Source organism: Spermophilus citellus (genome assembly GCF_964194105.1).
Source record: "Spermophilus citellus genome assembly, chromosome: 3".
NCBI classification, from domain to species: Eukaryota; Metazoa; Chordata; class Mammalia; order Rodentia; family Sciuridae; genus Spermophilus; species Spermophilus citellus.
The window spans coordinates 1340103-1360543 of record NC_138184.1 but is presented as its reverse complement, the minus strand read 5'-3'; the positions used below and the strand labels follow the sequence as shown (position 1 = coordinate 1360543).

The window sequence follows — 20441 nt, the reverse complement described above, 5'->3', positions numbered from 1 at the left end:
CCTCTCTCTCCCTCACGCCCCTCCCTCTCTCTCTCTCCCTCACGCCCCTCCCTCTCTCTCCCTCACGCCCCTCCCTCTCTCCCTCACGCCCCTCCCTCTCTCTCTCCCTCACGCCCCTCCCTCTCTCTCTCCCTCACGCCCCTCCCTCCCTCTCTCTCCCTCACGCCCCTCCCTCCCTCTCTCTCCCTCACGCCCCTCCCTCTCCCTCTCTCTCCCTCACGCCCCTCCCTCCCTCTCTCTCCCTCACGCCCCTCCCTCCCTCTCTCTCCCTCACGCCCCTCCCTCCCTCTCTCTCCCTCACGCCCCTCCCTCTCTCTCTCTCCCTCACGCCCCTCCCTCTCTCTCTCTCCCTCACGCCCCTCCCTCCCGTCTCCTCAGCCCCTCCCTCTCTCTCTCTCCCTCACGCCCCTCCCTCTCTCTCTCTCCCTCACGCCCCTCCCTCCCTCTCTCTCCCTCACGCCCCTCCCTCCCTCTCTCTCCCTCCCGCCCCTCCCTCTCTCTCTCTCCCTCCCGCCCCTCCCTCTCTCTCCCTCCCGCCCCTCCCTCTCTCTCCCTCACGCCCCTCCCTCTCTCTCCCTCACGCCCCTCCCTCTCTCTCTCTCTCCCTCACGCCCCTCCCTCTCTCTCTCTCCCTCACGCCCCTCCCTCTCTCTCCCTCACGCCCCTCCCTCTCTCCCTCACGCCCCTCCCTCTCTCTCTCCCTCACGCCCCTCCCTCTCTCTCTCCCTCACGCCCCTCCCTCCCTCTCTCTCCCTCACGCCCCTCCCTCCCTCTCTCTCCCTCACGCCCCTCCCTCTCCCTCTCTCTCCCTCACGCCCCTCCCTCCCTCTCTCTCCCTCACGCCCCTCCCTCCCTCTCTCTCCCTCACGCCCCTCCCTCCCTCTCTCTCCCTCACGCCCCTCCCTCCCTCTCTCTCCCTCACGCCCCTCCCTCCCTCTCTCTCCCTCACGCCCCTCCCTCCCGTCTCCTCAGCCCCTCCCTCTCTCTCTCTCCCTCACGCCCCTCCCTCCCTCTCTCTCCCTCACGCCCCTCCCTCCCTCTCTCTCCCTCACGCCCCTCCCTCTCTCTCCTTCACGCCCCTCCCTCTCTCTCTCTCCCTCACGCCCCTCCCTCCGGTCTCCTCAGCCCCTCCCTCTCTCTCTCTCCCTCACGCCCCTCCCTCCCTCTCTCTCCCTCACGCCCCTCCCTCCCTCTCTCTCCCTCCCGCCCCTCCCTCTCTCTCTCTCCTTCCCGCCCCTCCCTCTCTCTCCCTCCCGCCCCTCCCTCTCTCTCCCTCACGCCCCTCCCTCCCTCTCTCTCTCTCCCTCACGCCCCTCCCTCCCGTCTCCTCAGCCCCGCCCCTCTCTTCGCCCCGCCTCTGTCCCCTCCCCTCCCCTGCTCCCCGCCCTCCCGCCCCTCCCCCGCGCCGCAGCGACAAGATGGCGGCGGGTGGCAGCGGCGGGCGCGCGTCGTGCCCGCCGGGGGTCGGCCCGGGCGCGGGGGGCGGCCCCGGGCCCAGCGCCAACGCGGCGGCCCCGGCCCCCGGCAATGCTGCCGCCGCCGCCGCCGCCGCGCCTGGGCCGCCCCCGCTGCCGGGCCCCGGGGCGGACGCGCAGGCCGCGGGCGCGGAGCGCGAGGAGGCGGCGGGCCCGGGCGCGGGGGCCGCGCTGCTGCGCGAGCCGGTGTACAACTGGCAGGCCACCAAGCCCACCGTGCAGGAGCGCTTCGCCTTCCTCTTCAACAACGAGGTGCTGTGCGACGTGCACTTCCTGGTGGGCAAGGGGCTCAGCTCGCAGCGCATCCCTGCGCACAGGTGGGCGCCGCGGCCGGGCCTGCACACCGAGGGCGCCGGGCCCAGCGCCGGAGCTCCGGGACCCCTGCACCCCCGGGTCCCCACCGCCGTCCGGGAACCCTGCACCCCCAGGACCCCTGCATCCCCGGGTCTCCACCGCCGGCCGGGACCCCTGCACCTTTCATCCAGGCTTTGCTCCAGAGCCGGTCCAGGAATCCTTGCACCACTAGGTTCAGGCTCTGGACCCACTATCCTCCCGACGTCCCCAGCCGTTGTCTAGGACCTGGACCTGGACCCCTGCACCCAAGACCCCATCCCTGGCCCAGGCCCTGTGCCACAGCCTGCCCGGGAACCCCTGCACTCCTCAGCCCTCAGATCCTCCTGTTGCCCTGCGCCAGGAGCCCCCGGCATCCTCCTGCCCAGCTCCTGCATTGGGACCCGCCTTGGGAACCTTCTGAGCCTGGGACCTGCTACCCTTGATACTCCCAAATATCCCCGCCATCTCTAGCCCGCCCCTGTGCCTGCAATCCCCTCCAACTTTGGCCCTGGTTGTCCTGAAATCTCCTGCACCCATCTCCTCTACCTCAGGACCCCACGACTGCCATCCCCTCCCTCCCCATTCAGCTGAGGTCCACCTCCAGGCCCAAGCTCTTGGACACTCTCTACCTGTCCTGGACCCTCTGTATCTGCAGGTCTCCTTTCTGGAAAAGGAGGTATTGGTCTGGGGTGCAGCCCCTAGTTGCCCCCCACTGTGGGCTCCCTGGGCCCTCCTCATTTTGCAGGGTGGGGGGTTCGGCTGGGGGGGCTGGGGGTGTGCTTGGCCTGGAATGTTGTCCTGGCCTTGCTGTGAGCCCTCCACACCTCTCTGGCCTGTGGCTTGTTCTGGTCCTGTGCCCTAGAGACCCCTCTTGCTATCTCTTCCTGGGTATTGCTGTGCATCTGGGTCCCCTCTGGGTTTTTCCCAGAGGGCTTGTTCATGGAGGGTCCCCAGGACCTTCCCTGTCTGTATCGCAGGCTTCCGCTCTGACTGCAGCAGGGACTGGGCCTGTCTCCTTCCCCACAAGCTTGGAGCGAGAGGCTGGTCAGTTTGTGGCCTGTGACGCCTTCGTTGCTTGTCCGGCAGCCTCCTCATAGCCATCCAGACCTGACAGTGGGTCCGATTCTGAGCAGTTGTCTCTAAGGATGCCACCTTCTGCTTCCTGACCATGCGCCCTTGCAGGGTAGGCAGGGCTCCTGCCCATTTCCTCCTGCACAAGGAATTGGAGACTCACACTCAGGGTTTCTTTTTCTTTGTTTCTTTTTATATTTTTATCTTTTTGGCTCTGGGGATTGAACCCAGGGGTGCTTAACTACTCAGCTACATCCCCAGCCCTTTTTATTTTTTATTTTGAGACAGGGTCTCGCTAAGTTGTTGAGGCTGGCCTCCAACCTGTGATCCTTCTGCCTTGGCCTCAGTCCCAGGGTTTCTGTTTGAGGGTACTTGTGCCCCTATCTCATGCTGACCTATCTGGGCACCTGTACCTGATTGGATTTGAGGGTTCATAGGTTTGTGGCAAAGTGGGGGCTATGGAGGTGGGTGTAAGGACCTCCAGAGAGAATTGGGAGGAGTCCGTGGCTGCCAGGGTAGTGGTGCGGGGAGGGGCGCACAGGTGCAGGAATGTGCAGGCTTAGAGGCCAGAGGCACTGGGCGAGCCAGGGCAGGGGACAGCTCCCGGGGTCTGGTGAGCCCCGTCCACTGAAATGTGGAGTGGCTGCAGAGGAGCTTGCAGACCCCGGGCACTCGGTGGAGGGGCAGAGATGGACATGGCGGGTTCCCCTCCTCTGCATCCCCAGGGCAAGGCAGGGTAAGGGAATGTGGGAGGCTGCGCAGGGGTCTCGTGACCTCTGGGGACGCTGCTTGGGAGGGAACAGGGTCGGCTTGAACCTGGTGAGGGCCGTGGTGGGGCCGTGTGTGGAGAGCTCCTAGCCTCGTTCCCAGTGAGGGCACAGGCCCGGCTGAAGGCCAGTCCATGCTGATGGAAGCCCCGCACTTGCTGCTCTGGGGAGCAGGGGCCCTGTCTTCCCTCAGGGATGCTGGAGTCTGGGGGTTTGCTCCCAGATCCCGAGTTCCCTGCCTCCGGGCGGGTGTGGGGACCCACTGCCATCTCAGTGGCTCTGGAGGCCGGGGCAGAGGATGGCAGGTCCCAGGCCAGCCTGGGCAGCTTTATGAGACCTGTGCCCGGGGTTCAGTCTCTAGTACCTCGAAAAGAGGAGAGTGGGAAGGGAGGATGGTAACGAGGGCTGGAACCCTGGGGCCCACCTGTGCCACCTGGACGGGACCTCCACACGGGTGTCCTGGTAGGTATGATGAGGTGCCTCCTCTCTGTTCCTCCTGGAACCATAGCCCCTGGGTTGGATGGAGGCCCCGGGTGCCTGCATCCTCATCCCTTGCTTGTAAAAGGGTCTTTCCAGGTGGTGAAATCACCCTGGGTTCCCCAGGTGGGCCCCAAATCCAGTGAAAAGTGTCCTTATGAGCCGGAAGACACAGGAGGCAGCCCTGTGGCCACGGAGCCCGTGGAGAGGGCAGCCCTGCCCACACCTCAGCCCCAGGCTGTGGCCTGTAGGACTGAGGGGTAGACTCCTGTGGTTTTAAGCCACGTGTGTGCTCATTTCTTTCTTTTTAATATTTATTTATTTTTTTTAGTCGTAGTTGGACACAGCACCTTCATTTCACTTGTTTATTTTGGATGTGGTGCTGAGGATGGAACTCGGGGTCTCGCACGTGTGAGGTGATCGTCCACCGCTGAGCCCCGCCCTGCCCCTGTGTGGTCATTTCTAAGGCAGCTGGGAGAACCCAGCAGGCCCAGTGTAGTCACAAGAGAACGCAAGTGCTGCGGATGCCCTGCAGGACACTGGGCCAGGCCTGGGGACTGTCAGCAAGCCAAAGTCTATGGGAGGAGGCACGATGACCGTGGGATCCTGGACGGGTCCTGGGCAGAGAGAGGAGCCAGGGGAGCTGGTGTGTGGGAGCGCCGCGGGGGCTTCAGCGGGGAAAGCTGCAGCCGGTGGGCCTGGCTGGCTTCCGAGGTGGTGCCAGGCCACCCTCCTCCCAGGGCCCAGCCACAGTGTGGCCCCAGCACCGTGATTGTAGCACGGAGGCTCTGACGGAGAGGCCAGGCCCTGTGTGGCGTCAGCCGTGCGTGGTCAGTGCAGCCCTGCTCCTGAGGCCCGCACACAGTAGATACTCAGTCGATGCTGACCTGCTGGGGCTCAGGGCAGCAGTTCGTAAGCACTGCTGGCCCCATGGGGGACGTGGAGGACGTGGAGCTGTGTGAACGGTGCAGCAGTCTGCAGGGCGGAAAGGCGGGCTCCTGTCCTGCGTGTTCCTCGGTGGCCATCACTGGGTGCTGGGCAGAGCAGATGCCTCCTATTTTATCTCTGTCAAGACTTTTTTTGGGGGGAGCTGGGGAGGAAGCCCGAGCCCTGTGCATGTGGGGCGAGCCCTCTGCCCTCTGAGCTGTGGCCCAGCCCCGGCCCTTTTCATTTTGAGGTGGGGCCTCTCGTTCCCCAGGCTGGACTTGAACTTGCGTCTGCCTCCTGAGCAGCTGGGGTGATGGGTGGGCCGCCTCCCAGGCTGGTGGCCTCTCCTCACAGCTGAGTGTCGTGTGGGTGCTGGCTTCTGACTAGTGTCCTGATCAGGTAGGAGGTTCCCACTTGTCACTGAGTCTCTGGAGCCTGGTGTCGTCAAGGGCCTTTGCTTCTGGTGTGTGGAGTCTTTGTTGGGTAGTCGGCTCTGTAGAAAGTGGACACGGGTGACCGTCCCTGTGGGCTGGTTTTGGAGCCCTCAGGCCACCCTCAGGTTTCTTGCTCCCCCAGCCAGGCGGTAGCCGAGGGCTAGAGATGTGATTGGTCAGCTGTGCGCTGTGGTCTTTGGTCGGCTTTGAGCTCCCGTTGTGCCTTGGGGCCTCCTTGCTTCAGTGGTCTGTTTCTTTTTATTGCTAAAGTGCAATAAATTGAATTCTGCTGCTGAATTCAAAGGGACGGCCCATGGTTTGCCACCAGTTGTCACGGGCCTTCCCAGTTCTACTCGGGGCTTACCTGGCCCCTCCTCTTGGTCAGCACCTCAGTGGAAGGGCTGGTGCAGCCCAGGAGGATTTATGCTTCACATTTTAAGAGAAACTGCTGCCCGGTGCGGAGGCCTCGCCTGCCTTCCCAGCAGCTTGGAGGCTGAGGTGAGACAGCTGGACGCTCCAGGCCAGCCTGGGTGGCCCTGCGAGGCCCTCTCTCAAGCGAAAAGGGCTTTGGACATAGCTCAGTGGTAGAGTGCCCTGGGCTCAGTCCCAGCACCAAAGAAAAAAATCCAACCAAAACCAGAGGACGGAGAAGCCCTGAGAGAGCATCTTCCTGGAGGGGCTTCGCAGGCCCAGGGCAGGACCTGCAGCCAGGGCCCTCAGCCTTGGCTGTGCTGAGCCTCCCAGGGCCCTCGGGTCCCCCAGCCACCCACTCGTCCTTGGGGAGGATTTGAAGTCTCACTGGGCTCTGGTGACAAGCTCATCTGGACTTTCTTTGTGTCCGTTTGAGTAGTGGCCTCCCATGCCTGTGGCCTTCCTGGTCAGCCCAGAGTCGTTCCCAGCAGCCCCGTGGGGTCCTCCTAAGTGCACTGAGGCTGTGTAGCTTCCGTCTTCCAGAAGTCCAGCGTTGGTCGGAGTTTTTTTATCTTGTTTTAGCTGCTGATGGTCTTTAGTGTCTTCATGTGGTCTGAGGCTGGAACCCAGTGCCTCATGCCTGCCAGGCGAGCGCGCACCCCTGAGCCCCAGCCTGGCCCTGTTGGACTCTTTTGAAGAGCAGCCCTGGGTTTCGGGGATCCCCTCTTGGTCCCCACCTCACTGTGTCTGCTCTGAGCGGACTGGCTGTTTCCTTCTTTGGGTTTGTCTGCTCTTCATTCTTCTGGTTCTTGGTGGCGCTGCCACCCCTTCCCGGGCTGGACAGTGTGTAGATCAGCCTCCCGGTGCTGTTCTGGCTGCACGGGCCCATTCCGAGGTGTCCCACCCTCGTTCCACTTGAGAGAGCCCCTGACTTCCTGTTTCTTCTTCGACCTTGGTTGCCGGTGTGGTGTCGGGCGTCCTAGGGACTCCCGTTGGCCCAGTGAGCGTGCGAGCGGTGCTGGGGATGAGCTCGGGTTCGGGTACAGTACTTGTGGTCTTTCATTTTATTTTTATTTATTTTTCAGTTGTAGTTGGACACTAGTCGTTCCCAGTGCCTCCCACGTGCCAGGCGAGGCTCCGCCCCTGAGCCACCACCCAGCCCCACTTTTGGTCTTCTGCCTGGGTTTCCAAAGGAGCCCGGGGCTGCTTCTCAGAGTGGTTTACCAGTTTTCCTTGTTTTTAGCTTTGGACTGGTGTCAAGGCCAGGAGTGGTGCTGGGGTAACTCCAGGGACCAGGAGGCGGCGGAGGGCACGTTTGAAGCCAGCCTCGGCAGCTTAGCGAGACCCTGTCTCAAAAAATAAAAGGGAGTGCGGGGTGGGGGCACACTGAGTGCTGAGGCACCCCGGCTTCAGTCCCAATACCAAAATAAGTGACTGTCTAAGGTGACCTTGTGCCCCTCAGCCGCACTCAGGGCACCCGCTGTTCACCTCCAGGGCTTCCTGATGTCCCAGACTGAAATCGGTCCCCATGGAGCACTGACTTCTGTCCCCTCCCCAGTCCTGCAGGCATGACCCATGTCCATCCCTGGACCCTGCTGTCCTGGACTCTGCGGTCACTGGGTCACAGGCTGTGGCCTTGTGTGTCTGGCTCTCACTGAGCGCAGGTCCTTGGTGCGTGGCCATGCTGGGGGCCTTCCCTGTTGGACGCCTGGGCTGCTCGCCGGTGGTGCTGTGGGCCGTCCCACACCCTGGCGTGGGCGTGTGTGTGTTTAGTGTAGGTGGACAACACCTTTATTTCACTGATTTATTTATTTATTTATTTTTTAGAGAGAGAATTTTTTAATATTTATTTTTCAGTTTTCGGTGGACACATCTTTATTTTATTTGTATGTGGTGCCGAGGATCAAACCCAGCGCCCCACACATGCCAGGCGAGCGCGCTACCGCTTGAGCCACATCCCCAGCCCCTTCACTTATTTATTTTTACGTGGTGCCGAGGATGGAACCCAGGACCTTGCGAGGGCTCTGCCACTCTGCTCTTCTGGGAGGAGGAGCCTGGCCAGGAGGGGCTGGGGACGCACTGTGGACCTGCAGAGGTGTCCAGGCAACGGGCCAGGCTAAAGGTTGCCGGGGTGCCTGGACAGAGTGTGGGGTGGAGTGGCCACCCTGGGGAGGGTCATGTGCTGCTGTGGGCCCCGCAGGGCACTGCCCCCACTGCCTTGTCAGGTGGCCCTGGGCTCCGGGGGCCCCACCAGCCCAGCAGGCACCACTTGGTTTCTGCCTTTGGCTTTGGCCTGGTTGTCAGCTCTCCCTGCGGGAGGCCAAGAGGCTCTTGGTGGAAATGAGGTGTGGGCCTGGGACAGAGTTCCGCAGGAGCAGCTCTGTGGGCCAGGGCCACCCGCTCCAGCATGACTGTGCATATGAGGTGGCCCGGGCCTGGTGGAGACCTGGGGCAGGGAGGGAGGAGCAGGGAGGGCCTGGGTCCACCTGGAGCTGGTGCTCCGCCCACTGGAGGGTGTGGGTGCTGGGCGCTCAGAGCCAGCATGTGCCCAGTGTGACCCACCTGGGAGGAGCTGACGCAGGGGCTTCCTGCTCCCAGGGACCTTGGGGAAGCTGTGTGCTTGTCCCCCAGCCCCAGCTCTCAGCTCCACCTCCCAGGAGGCCTGGTGGGGCCTCCCTAGGGACCCTGCCCAGGACCGAGCAGAGCTGTCCTGACTGTGTCACCATGAAGGCCTCCCCAGCCCCACACAGGCCACACCAGCTGGGTGGCCCCTCTGCTTTTACAGAGCTAGGGGGTCACCTGGCAGCCTGGCCCCGCCTGTCCTGCCTCCTGAAGGCCCTTTCCCTGCTGTCCCTGGCTCCAGCCTCCTGTGTTCTGCCAGCTCAGGCTGACCAGCCCCTTGTCCCCCTTGTCTGTGGCCAGGTCCCCATGTCTAGCCCATAGCCTGGACAAGGAGCCTTCAACAGGTGCAGGAGTGAGTGGGGGATGGACAGGTGGGGGCCCCAGAGGTCCCTAGCAGAGTGGCCACAACCAGGGCCAGGGGCCAGGGGCCATGGCCCGGCCGGAGACACAAGTGGCTCACGGGCACTCTCTCTCACGCCCAGGTTCGTGTTAGCTGTAGGCAGCGCCGTCTTTGACGCCATGTTCAACGGGGGAATGGCCACCACCTCCACGGAGATCGAGCTGCCTGACGTGGAGCCAGCCGCGTTCCTGGCGCTACTCAAGTAAGCCTCCGGGCCCTTCTTGGAGGTGTGGGCAGGACGCAGTCAGGACGGAGCCCGCACCCCGGGGTGGGTGGGCTGGGCTCTGGAGAACCCCCCCGTAAGGTTTTTTTTTTTTTTACCTTCAATTTTCGCAGCGCTGGGGTGAGCCGGGTTGCGTGTGTGCCCGCAGGTGCTGGCCACCGGGCGCCCGTCCCCGTCCCCCGGGGGCTGGGCATTTTCAGCTGAGGCTCCCCAGACCCTGGGGAGCCTCGCCTCCGGGTGGCCTGGTCAGCATGGGTTCTCTGGCAGCTCCCCGGGAAACGGCATGGGGTCTCATTTGCGCTCCAGAGATGCAGACTGAGCTCACAGTTGGAGCGCCTCACCCCTCTCTGCAGCCTGAGGACTGTGAACAAGGAGGCTCCCGCTGACCAGCGTGGTGTGGGGACTCTGTGTGCCCAGCCCCTGGGGGGCCGAGGGGGGACAGCAAGTCCCAGGGCAGCCTGGGCAGCCTGGCAAGGCCCTGTCTCCAGATGGAAAGTGAGGAGGTCTCGGGTGTGGCTCAGGGATGGAGCACTCAGTCCCCAGCACCAAAAGAGGAAGTCACAGTCTGGTTCCACCCTGTGGGGTTGTTGTCCCCCTGCACTGTTCAGGGTTAGCCGTGGGCTCAGAGGTGTGCAGCCCTGCATTCTGTCTCGTTCCAGAACCTTCTGTCTCCCATCAAGTAACCCAGCCCCCGTGAGCAGTCCCCTGTCCCTCCCCTGTCCTGGATCCTCCTGTCACCAGGTCATACACTGTGACCTGTGTGTCTGAGCCCCAGGTCCTCGGGTCCCTCCACCTTGCTCCTGCGCTGGCTGAGGACATTGCAGGTGTGCATGGCCACGCTGTCCCCCAGGAACATGTGGGCCGCGCCTTTGGCAGTGTGGGTACTGCTGTGTCCTCCGCGTCTGAGAGGGGCCTGCCTCTGTCCGGTGTGGAGGGTCACTTCCCATGCCATGTCCAAGTACTTTTGCCTTTTTTGAAGAATATAACTGTACTTTATTTATTTGTTTTTGGGTGGTGCTGAGGCTGGGACCCAGGGCCTCTCCTGTGCTGGGCAAGCGCTCACCACTGAGCCACACCCCCAGCCCACTTTCGCTGTTTCGACCAACCCCAAGTCTGGTCCATGTTCAGTGTGGTGGACAAAGTGATGTCAACGCCACGCAGGACCTGGCTGGCCTGTGGGTTCTGTCACTCACCAGAAGTGGCCAAGGTGACAGCCCGGGAGGGGAGCCACAGAGGAGCACTGTACAGCGCTCGTCTGTGAGCGGCAGGGAGCTCTCTCATGCTGTGTCCCCAGGTCACAAACTGCTGCCCAGTGCCCATTCTGGAAGGTTCTGGAAGAAGCCTTCTGGCTGGTGAGCCGGGGTGTCCAGACCCTGCCTACCTGAGGGCAGGCAACTGGGTCTGAAGGTTGAGGGGCACCTGAGCCGTCGCCATGGCTGCTGTGTCCACCTCCTCAGGTTCCTGTACTCAGATGAGGTGCAGATCGGGCCTGAGACGGTCATGACCACGCTGTACACAGCCAAGAAGTACGCGGTGCCCGCGCTGGAGGCCCACTGCGTGGAGTTCCTCAAGAAGAATCTGCGGGCAGACAACGCCTTCATGCTACTCACGCAGGTGGGCGGGGAGGGCCAGCTGGGAGGTGGCTGGCCCGGGAGGGGGCACAGAGTGGCCAGGGGCCAGCCGGCGAGAAGGGGGACCCGCCCGGCACCGGGGGGAGCCAGGGTGGGTGGGGAGGCGGGTGAGGGGGAGCAGCTGGCCAAGGCGGTGGGGGTGGCAGGGGTGCGGGTGGCTCTGCCCAGGGAGCTCGGGTGCCAGGAGGGCCCTGGGTGCCTGAAGCCTGCTGCTCTCTGGGCACCGAGGGGTGGGGTCCTCAGACCTCTCGCTGGGGTCTCCCTTGGCCTGGGCCACACACCTGCCAAAGCTCTGTTCCTGTGAGGGGTGGTGGCCGCCCTGAGGCGGAGGGAGGAGCCCTGCCCAGGCCTTGCGAAGGCCGCGGCTGAGCTGGAACCACAGCAGGTGCTTGGAGAGGGCACTGCCAGGCTGGTCCCCACTCCTGGCTCGAGGCGTCCTCCCTGCCTCCCGAGCGGCCGTGCCCCAGGCCTGTGCCTCGGTGGTGCCGCGGGCTCGGGGTGACACCTGCCCGTTGCCAGGCGCGCCTGTTCGACGAGCCGCAGCTGGCCAGCCTGTGCCTAGAGAGCATCGACAAGAACACGGCGGACGCCATCACTGCCGAGGGCTTCACAGACATCGACCTGGGTGAGCGCCGCGGGCTGCCCGGGGGGCGTGGGAGGGATGGGATTTTAGGGTGGCCACAGGCTCTGTGCAGCGTGGCAGGGGGCTTGCCGGGCGAGGACTGGACACTGGCCCTGGGGCCATCGTGACCCAGTCTGTACTACCCCATCCACTTCATGGGTCAGCAGACTTTTCCTCCAGAGGGCCAGGAGCTCCCTGTTGGGGACCACTGGGTGAAGTGGCCCTCGCTGAGTGCTCGGCTGCCCTGAGGGGGTGGGGGTGGCATGTGCCCACAGGCCTTTCCCCCAGCGCGGGCAGAGCCAGGTTTCCCCGCAGCCCCAGCCCCGAGCCCCAGCCCAGCTGCCGGGTGGGCGCCCGGCTCACGGCCCCTCCTGCCCGCCGCAGACACCCTGGTGGCTGTCCTGGAGCGCGACACGCTGGGCATACGCGAGGTGCGGCTGTTCAACGCCGTCGTCCGCTGGTCTGAGGCCGAGTGTCAGCGGCAACAGCTGCAGGTGACACCCGAGAACAAGCGGAAGGTGCTGGGCAAGGCCCTGGGCCTCATCCGCTTCCCCCTGATGACCATCGAGGAGTTTGCCGCAGGTAACTGTGGGCCGGCACCGCCCCCGGCCCTCGCGGGGCTGCCCTTCACCCCCGAGAGCTCTGACCAGGAGCCCAGGGGCTTCTCTTGCTGGCCATGGAGGCCCTGGTCATGGGAAGCTGGGAAATGGCAAGCAGCGCAGAGCTGGGCCCCAGCCTCTGCGGTCAGGCCCACCCGCCTCGCGTTCCCGCCTGGCCTCGCTGCCTGCAGGGCTGCCCTCCCCTGCCACTGGGTCAGTGGGCAGTGCTGGCCTGGGAGGGCGGGTCTGACAGCTTGGGCTCTTGGGCTCTGGTCCGGCTCAGGCCTCTGTGTCTGGGGCAAGGCCATCTGAAGTGGTGGGCCCCACTGCGTGCCAGGACTGGCCACCGTGTGCTTATGGTGGGCTTTGGGTCTCCAGCTGGAGGGTAAATGGGGGCTAGCCTCCACCGTGCCTCTGCCTCGTGTGAACGCTGGGAAGGCCACCTGCGGCTGGTGGCACTGTACCCCACCTCACCAGGTCCACACGCCCTGCTCCCACCCGAGTGCTCAGCAGAGGCCGCTTCATCAGATCAGTTTTGGAGGGAGCAGGGTAGGCTGGACGGGGCGCTGCTCTGGGCAAGACCTCAGCGTCCCCACCCTGGGGTCGTACACTGTGTGTATGGGCACCAGCAGGGCAGAGTCTGGCCTCGGCCCAGGGTACCGTGGTCTCAGCGCCTCCCATCCTAAATCCCTGGCCAGCCTGGCTGTCCCTGCATCCCTCTCCTCTGCCTCCTGCAGGGCCGAAGGCCACCTGACCGGCAGCATCGGGCCTCCTGCCCGCACATCTGCAGCCCTGTCCTTTCATCTGCCCTGCACCCCACTTCCACTAGGGGCCACCCATACCTCTGGGACCCACCTCGTGTCTCTGCCCCCTATCCAAACCAGAACCCTGAAATTCCCCTCATCCCAGAAGTGACCCTGTGGGTCACCTGTCTGCTGGGTCAGACACCTGAGAGCTGCCACCAGGGTCTCCAGGCCCCATTCCAGCCCCCACCCCAAGGTCAGTGCCCTTTCCCCAGATCCTAGACCAGGGTGGCCCGGATGCCAAAGCAGCGTCCCTGACCTTCGGAAGGGAGGACCCCACCCCTTGCCCTGCTCCGTGGTGAAGCCCCCAGGTGACTTGGTGGTTGTAGGAGCCTTCTCCCCAGCTTGTTCCCCTGTGGTGGCAGGGACATGGTGGCTCTGCGGGGCAGGAGGCAGTGCAGGGGCTGGGGCTGGAGTGAGTAAGTGGCCGCTTGCCCACCCCCTCCTCCTGGGGGAATGTACCGCTCACTGGCTCACTTGGGAGTGCCAGGCGGCAGGGGGACTGCTGGTGTCTCGAGGTGCAGGCTTGGCTGAGGTCTGTCCTCACGGGGTTTAAAGGCCCTGCTCTTAGTTCCTCTGTCCTGTTGTCAGGGGTTCTTCAGCGTTGGGCTCCGGGGGCTGTGGACCAGGGGCTCTGGTGAAGCGAGCTGGAGAGGGGCCCGGGCGGCGTCCAGCCAGGCTGGATGGGTCTGGCCTCCCATGCAGAAGGGCAGGGTTGTGAGGTTCCTGCTGGCGCCTGCCTGCCCCTGCCTACACCCTGTGGCCTTTGGCTAGTGTCTACCTGTGTGTGGCCATCTAATCGGTCACCCGTGTACCGAGTGAGGCCTGTCCATGTTCACTTCTGTTCAGGCCCCAAGTGTGACCCATCCACTCTCCTGCCACATCTGGGCATCTGGGTTTCGGCCTTCTGGGCTCTTCCCTAGCCCTGGGCCTGCCCAGGACAACTGGTCATCACCTATTAGAGTAGGTTCTTTGGAGCAGGCCTTCAGGGCCCACCCTGGAGCTGGAAGCCTGAGTGTGACCACCTCAGAGGCGCTGTAGGGGAGCCCTCTGTGGCCAGGACCCTCCCCTCCTCCGCTGTGAATGGAGGTGGGTCCCAGGACCAGGGAATGGGGCAGGCCCCTGAGCTTTCACCCAGGTGAGCAAGTGGGTGCTACCCTGCCCCAACTCCAGGTCCTGAGGGGATGGCCCCCGAGGGGATGGCCCCCGCGGCTGGAAGGCAGGCAGGCGTGGCCACCGTGAGAGGAAGGCAGGTGTCCTGGGCGTCCTGGGGCTGGCCCTCCCCAGCCCTCCCGCAGCCAGCCTACCAGCCCCTCTGCCCTAGGCCCCGCGCAGTCGGGCATCCTGGTGGACCGTGAGGTGGTCAGCCTCTTCCTGCACTTCACCGTGAACCCCAAGCCCCGCGTGGAGTTCATTGACCGGCCGCGCTGCTGCCTGCGGGGCAAGGAGTGCAGCATCAACCGCTTCCAGCAGGTGGAGAGCCGCTGGGGCTACAGCGGGACCAGCGACCGCATCAGGTGCGGGGAGGGCAGGGGGGAGGGCAGGGGTGGTTTCCGGCTGAGGTCCCTCGGGTTTTGACGGGCTGGTGGCCTCTGCAGGTTCTCAGTTAACAAGCGCATCTTCGTGGTGGGCTTTGGACTCTACGGGTCCATCCACGGACCCACCGACTACCAAGTGAACATCCAGGTGTGTCCCCCGGCCACGCCCACGCCTGCCATGCCCACAGCCCAGACCCTTCCACGGGGCTTGGTGGGAGGCCTTCGGGGCCCCTCCTCCCCTGGCCCACCTGCCGCTGAGCAGCCCTTCCCGCCCCCAGATCATCCACACGGACAGCAACACCGTCCTGGGCCAGAACGACACCGGCTTCAGCTGTGACGGCTCGGCCAGCACCTTCCGCGTCATGTTCAAGGAGCCGGTGGAGGTGCTGCCCAACGTCAACTACACGGCCTGCGCCACGCTCAAGGTGCGCCTCCTGCGGGGTCAGCAGGGCCCTGCGGCCAGGGCAGGCAGCGCCTCCCGCTTTGGGCCCTTCCTGTCGGCTCTGGGCCTCGGGGGTCTGCCTCCTGGTGAAGACCCCTCTGGTGGGGGCTAGGCCACCTGTGCCCCGTTGGGTCCCGAATGCTGTGCACACCCAGGCGTCCCCTCCCTCAGCACTTGGAGGCCCTGGGAGACCTGACCCCATTGTGCCTCCCACTCCCTGCAGGGTCCCGACTCCCATTATGGCACCAAAGGCCTGCGCAAAGTGACCCACGAGTCCCCAACGACAGGGGCCAAGACGTGCTTCACCTTCTGCTACGCGGCTGGGAACAACAATGGCACATCTGTGGAGGATGGCCAGATTCCCGAGGTCATCTTCTACACCTAGGCCTCCCCACGCCATGGAGGACAGCCAGGGCCAGCCCTGAGGTCATCTTCTATACCTAGGCCACCTCCTGCCACCACCTGTCCTGTGGAGATAGCCAGGCCCCTGAGGTCATTGTCCACACTTAGGCCACCCCACAGTGTGCCCCCAGCCAACCTCCCTTGGCCATGCGTCCACTCCCTGCCCCTTCTCAGCATCACAGAAGGTGACCATGTGGCCACTTGTGTAGAGGCACTGGGGAAGTGGCTAGGCCGGGGCTGGGGCCCTGAGAGACGGTCCCCCAGGCTTGGGGAGCAGGGCTGTCTGAGCTGCCCGAGTCAGCAAAGTCCTGGCTGGGCTTCTGCCACTGTCCCTGCCGCTCAGGGCCCTCTGACCAGCTCACCAACCTCAGGCCCTGGTTGCGTGGCCCGAGCGTGTCCAGCTGCACACTGCGGTGCCCTGGACTCCGATTCTCTGCTGAGAGACCGTGTGCGGGAGCTCGAGAGCCACTGGTTTGGGTCTTGTGTTCCCTCTGTGCTTGTATGCTCACTGGGGACACGGGGCCTGGCCTGCCATGCACCTGAGGCTCTGCTGACCCCTTGCCTGCTGGGTGTCCCCTCCTCCAGGACACTGACCCAAATCCCAGGGAGAAGACTCTGGGGGCTCGGGCTCCTGTGCCATCCCGAAGGGCAGTCCCAGCCCAGGTGAGGAGCCCCACGGGAGGGCCAGCCCCTCCCGCCATTTGGCCCCTGTAGCCCAGAGCAGGGCCTCCAGCCTGTGTGCCGAGGACAGCGCCCCAGCCACAGGCCGGGCTGGCCAGGTGGAGCAGGAGCCCAGAGGGCACCACCCACTGCCTGGCCCAGAGGCTCCAGAGGGTGTGGCCCACCCCACACCCTGCGCCCATCCCTGACTCCTCCTGGAACCCTCGTGCTCCCCCCCAAGCCATGGAAGGTGTGCCCACCTCACACCACGTCCCCAGATGATTTTTTTAAATAAAGGAAAGAAACGCAGCTGCCCTGAGCCGCTGTGTCTGCTGCCCACTCGGTGCTGTTGGCCCAGCGCATTTGCTTGGGGCATCTCCCTAGGGTCAGCCTCTGCAGCCCAGGGTGGGGACTCGGGGTAGTGCCTGGGGTGGAGGGACAGGGCCTGGGGCAGGGAACTGCAGAGGCCACCCTGAGGGCCCACGTGGCAGCTGCTCCCAAGCCTTTGACGGGTTCCCACGCCCATGGACAGCAAGACCCCAAGAAAGCCAGCAGGAGAGGTCGCAGGGGCCTGAGGACGGAGCCGAGCCTGGCAAGGTGTGTTGTCATGGTAGACTCTGGGCAGCAGGGACAGCCATGCCACGCCTGGGCAAGGGTGGGGGGAGGGTGCTGCCAGGCCACAGAACACCAAGCCAAACGTGAACAGAGAGGCACCCCACCAAGGACCCAGCAAGGTGCCCACGGGGAAGCAGAGCCACAGCCCAGGGCACAGGCCCCCGCGCCCCCAAACTGGAGTCATCAGAAAACTTGTGTCTTCGAGGCGGGCAGAGGTGGACAAGAGGCGCAGTGGGAGGGTCGAATTCACGGCAGCCTCTGCAACAGCGAGGCCCGTCTCTAAACAGAATACACAGTAGGGCTGGGGGGCTCAGTGGTGAGGGCCTCCGAGTTCAATCCCCAGGACCAAAAAAAAAAAAAAAAGGAGACTTTAACAGTAGGAATACATCCAGAATTCTAGAATGGAAAATACAGTAATTAAGAACTTTTAGGAGCTGGGATTGTGGCTCAGGGGTAGAGCACTCCCTTAGCATGGGGTGGGACTCGGGTTCGATCCTCAATACCACATAAAAATAAAATGCATTGTGTTGTGTCCATCTACACCTAAAAAAATAATATTTAGAAAAAAAAAAAAGAACTTTCAGCTGGGCATGGTGGCATATGCCTGTAATCCCAGAAGTTTGGGAGGCTGAGGCAGGAGGATTGTAAGTTCAAGGCCACCCTCAGGCCCTGTCTCAAAATGAGGGCTGGGGGTGTAACACTGTAGAACACCTCTGGGTCCATCCTCCTACAAAAAAAGAAAAAGTCAAAAAAGAAGATGGTAGAGTTTAATTCAACTCCCATCAATGATCACACTAAATGCAAGTAGCTTTATTTATTTATTTTTAGGTTCTGGTGTTTATTTTTTATTTTATTTATGTATTTGTGGTGCTGAGCTCCGAACGCAGAGCATGCCAGGCAGGCCTCTCCAGTGAGCCCCGCCCTGCCCCAAGCTTGCGCACTGGGGAGGAGCCCCAGGGCCTGTCCGCGGACATTGAGCCACACTGAGCCCAGCACGGACAGCAGGTGTGACCCGCGAGACCCGTGTTGATGCACATGGCTCCGACCAGAGCCAGGGGCACCTCCAGTGCAGTCCTAGACAGTCACCTGAGCAGGCAGAAGGTGGCCATAAAGTCCCCAAAGGTTTACACACAGACAAAATCATACAGAAGTTGGGCAACACTGAAGATCTTGAAATCATACCAAAATTGGACCCAGCAGAGAACTGAGAGGAACATGCCCCCAGGTGTGGGAAGCCCGGAGCTGGATACTGAAGAGAGAGGCAGGATGGGTGGTGCCAGTGGCCGGGCACTTCCCGCACAGGGCCCCGGGGTCACCTGACAGACAGACAGACACACACACACACACACACACACACACACACACGAGAGTTCAAAATCCACGGTCTAGGCTTTCATCTCAAGAAATCAGGAAATCAAAACACCGTTAGCTGTTCTCAATGGAACCCTGGGACTCAGCCCAGGGCTGTCCTACGCTGAGCCACCCCCAGCCCTTTTTATGTTGAAACAGAGTCCTGACTTGCTGGGCCTGGCTTTCAGTCGGTGTCCTCCTGCCTCGGCCTCCCAGGTTGTAGGTGACAGGCACGGTCCTCATGTCCACGGATTTTCCTTCTTGCTCTTCTTCCTCTTCTTAATTAACATTTTGCAGGTTCTTATGTTTGTTTTGAAATGATGTCAGATTCAGAGAGACTCTGAAGAAATTCCACAGCCAGTTCCTGATCATGTGCCCGTCACTCGGCTTTCCCCAACTTCTGACAATGTGTCCAAGTGCAGTCTTGAGACAAGAGGAGCATCTTGCTATCATGTCCCCAAGGGCTGTGCCTCTCAGGTCCTCCCACGCTGGAGTTAGAGGTCTGCTTCCAAAGTGTAAGGGGCGAGGGGCCGGCTGGGCTCACGGCAGAGTGCTCGCCTGGCGCGTGGGGGGCACTGGGTTCCATCCTCAGCACCACATAAAAATAAGTAAAAGAAAGATAGTGTCCATCTACAACTAAACACACACACACACACTCAAAAAACTGGTGAAAAGGGCTGGGGTGCAGTTCAGTGGTGGAGCACCCTGGGGTCCAACCCCAGGACTGGAAAATCTGCCCCACCCAAGGTGAGAAAGGGAGGAAGCCACACTCCCATAAGGGACAGAGGCACATCTACAGGCCTAAGCTCCAGGGGGGAAAGGGCCTCCTGGGGAGCAGAGGCCACTCTCCCTGGGGCACTGCTGACTTCGGCACAGGTGGGCTGGCCGTGCTGCAGGAGACGTGACACTCCTGCTCAGCACTTGCTGGTGAGCTGGGCGGGCTCCTGAGTCTCTCCAGGAGAGGCCAGTGTCCAGGCCTGGCCCAGGGCTGAGCCCAGGTGCAATGAGTGCCCACCAGTCCTCATCTGTGAGCTCAGCTCCCCACCAGAGTAGAGAGCTGGCCTCCTGCACCCTGTGGCCCTGCTGGGGACACAGCACAGTCATGGCTGGGGGGGATGGGGGGGAACCTGCCCTGTCCACCTGTGTTGCTGGAACAAGCTGCCTGAGGTGGAGAGCTATGAGGAAATGAGGTGCACCAGCTCACAGTTCCTGAGGCACAGTGTGGCATCTGCTGGGCCTCATGGCGGGTGGCCAGAGTGTGTACAAGAGTGGCTGTGTGTGCAGAAGAGGGCAAAGGCTGTCCAACGCCACTCTTGCAGTGGCCAGTGGCATCCCTTGACACCCCGCTCCGTCGAGGGAGCCTGAGCCGGTCTCTTGGGGATAGTGATCCACTTTGGGGGGTGGAGCCCACGCCTCCTGTGTGGCTTGTCTGAGTCCCCAACACCTCTCACACTGTCATGTTGGGCACTGGATTTAACCTCAGTTTTGTTGGGGACAGACCAGAGCAGAGAGGGAGAGAGGTATTCTGTGACTAACACCTGACTGGGCTGGGTGCAGCTCAGGGACAGAGCGCTGGACAGCAGCGAGGCCCTGGGCTCCTCCCACCACTGACAAAGGATAAAACCTGAAAAGAATCCACTGGGTGGTTTAAACAGACAAAATGAAAAAAAAAAAAAAAGATTAAAAAGTCCAAAAAAATCGTCCAAACTAAAAAGAGAAGAACATGGAAAAGAAATCAGCAAAGAGCCCTGGAGGACTGGAGGTGGTACAAAGTGGCCGCCCTGCACAGGAGGGGAATGAAGGGAAGGGCTGCAGAGCGGCAGCGCACAGACCTGCAGCCACAGAGCCCACGGGGAAGCGGAGCCACAGCCCGGGGCTGAGCGGGGCTGAGGACCGGGGACAGCGAGCGCCCTGACCAAAAAGGGCCTGGCTGGAAGGGACAACGGCGACCTCTCTCAGGAGCTGGGAGTCATGTGAGATGCTAAAAGGCCAAGAAGCGAAGCAAACCCCCAAATTCATTCCCAGCAGAAACCAGGTTCTGCCGACGAAAGTGGAATAGAGACCCCGGGGGCGGCACTGAGGGGAGCTGTGCGGGGACCGCGGAGGGACAGGGACAGCACAAAAGGGGGAAATGGAACCGGAAACCATTCGTCCACCTGCACTTTCCCATCAGTATGCAAGGCCGCCGCCCAGGCTGGGAGTCTGGCTCCGCCCCCAGCTCCAGTCCCCCAGGTCTTCCGTCCCTCGTCTCCCGGACCCCGGTCTCCGGTCCTCCCGGCCTCCTTTCTCCCAGCCTCGGTCTGGAACGCTGCTGCACTTGCGCAGGCTGGAGTTGACGTCCCCATCCTCAGAGTGCCACCAGCAGAGCGGGGTGCACTGGCCACGCCTGTCATCCCAGCGACTGAGGCGCAGCTCTCCCAGCAGGAGGCTCGCTCTGAGGCCGCTCTGCGCGGAGGGGAAGGGACCCAGTTGGCCCTGGTCTCCATGAGCTTGAGAGGCGCGGGGCTCTGCAGGGTGACAGGCGGTTCTCGTCTCGTCTCCGTAGGTGAACTCGTCTGTTTTCAGGGAGGCTCCCACAGTGGGGGCCACCGTGACGGTCCCAGTCCTCTGGCTTACTTTCCTTAGGGCCCATTCCACGG

The 20441-nt window shown here is 62.9% G+C and overlaps 1 protein-coding gene across 1 annotated transcript; it reads left to right on the top strand.

Moving 5' to 3' along the window:
- Nucleotides 1-1415: 1415 nt before the first annotated feature.
- Nucleotides 1416-16181, top strand: BTBD2 (BTB domain containing 2). Its single transcript, XM_081287999.1, has 9 exons — nucleotides 1416-1792; nucleotides 9000-9119; nucleotides 10598-10754; nucleotides 11291-11396; nucleotides 11778-11975; nucleotides 14120-14312; nucleotides 14394-14481; nucleotides 14612-14758; nucleotides 14999-16181. Exons 1-9 carry the CDS (start codon nucleotides 1419-1421, stop codon nucleotides 15158-15160), a joined length of 1545 nt encoding a protein of 514 aa, XP_081144125.1. The 5' UTR covers nucleotides 1416-1418; the 3' UTR covers nucleotides 15161-16181.
- Nucleotides 16182-20441: the final 4260 nt, after the last annotated feature.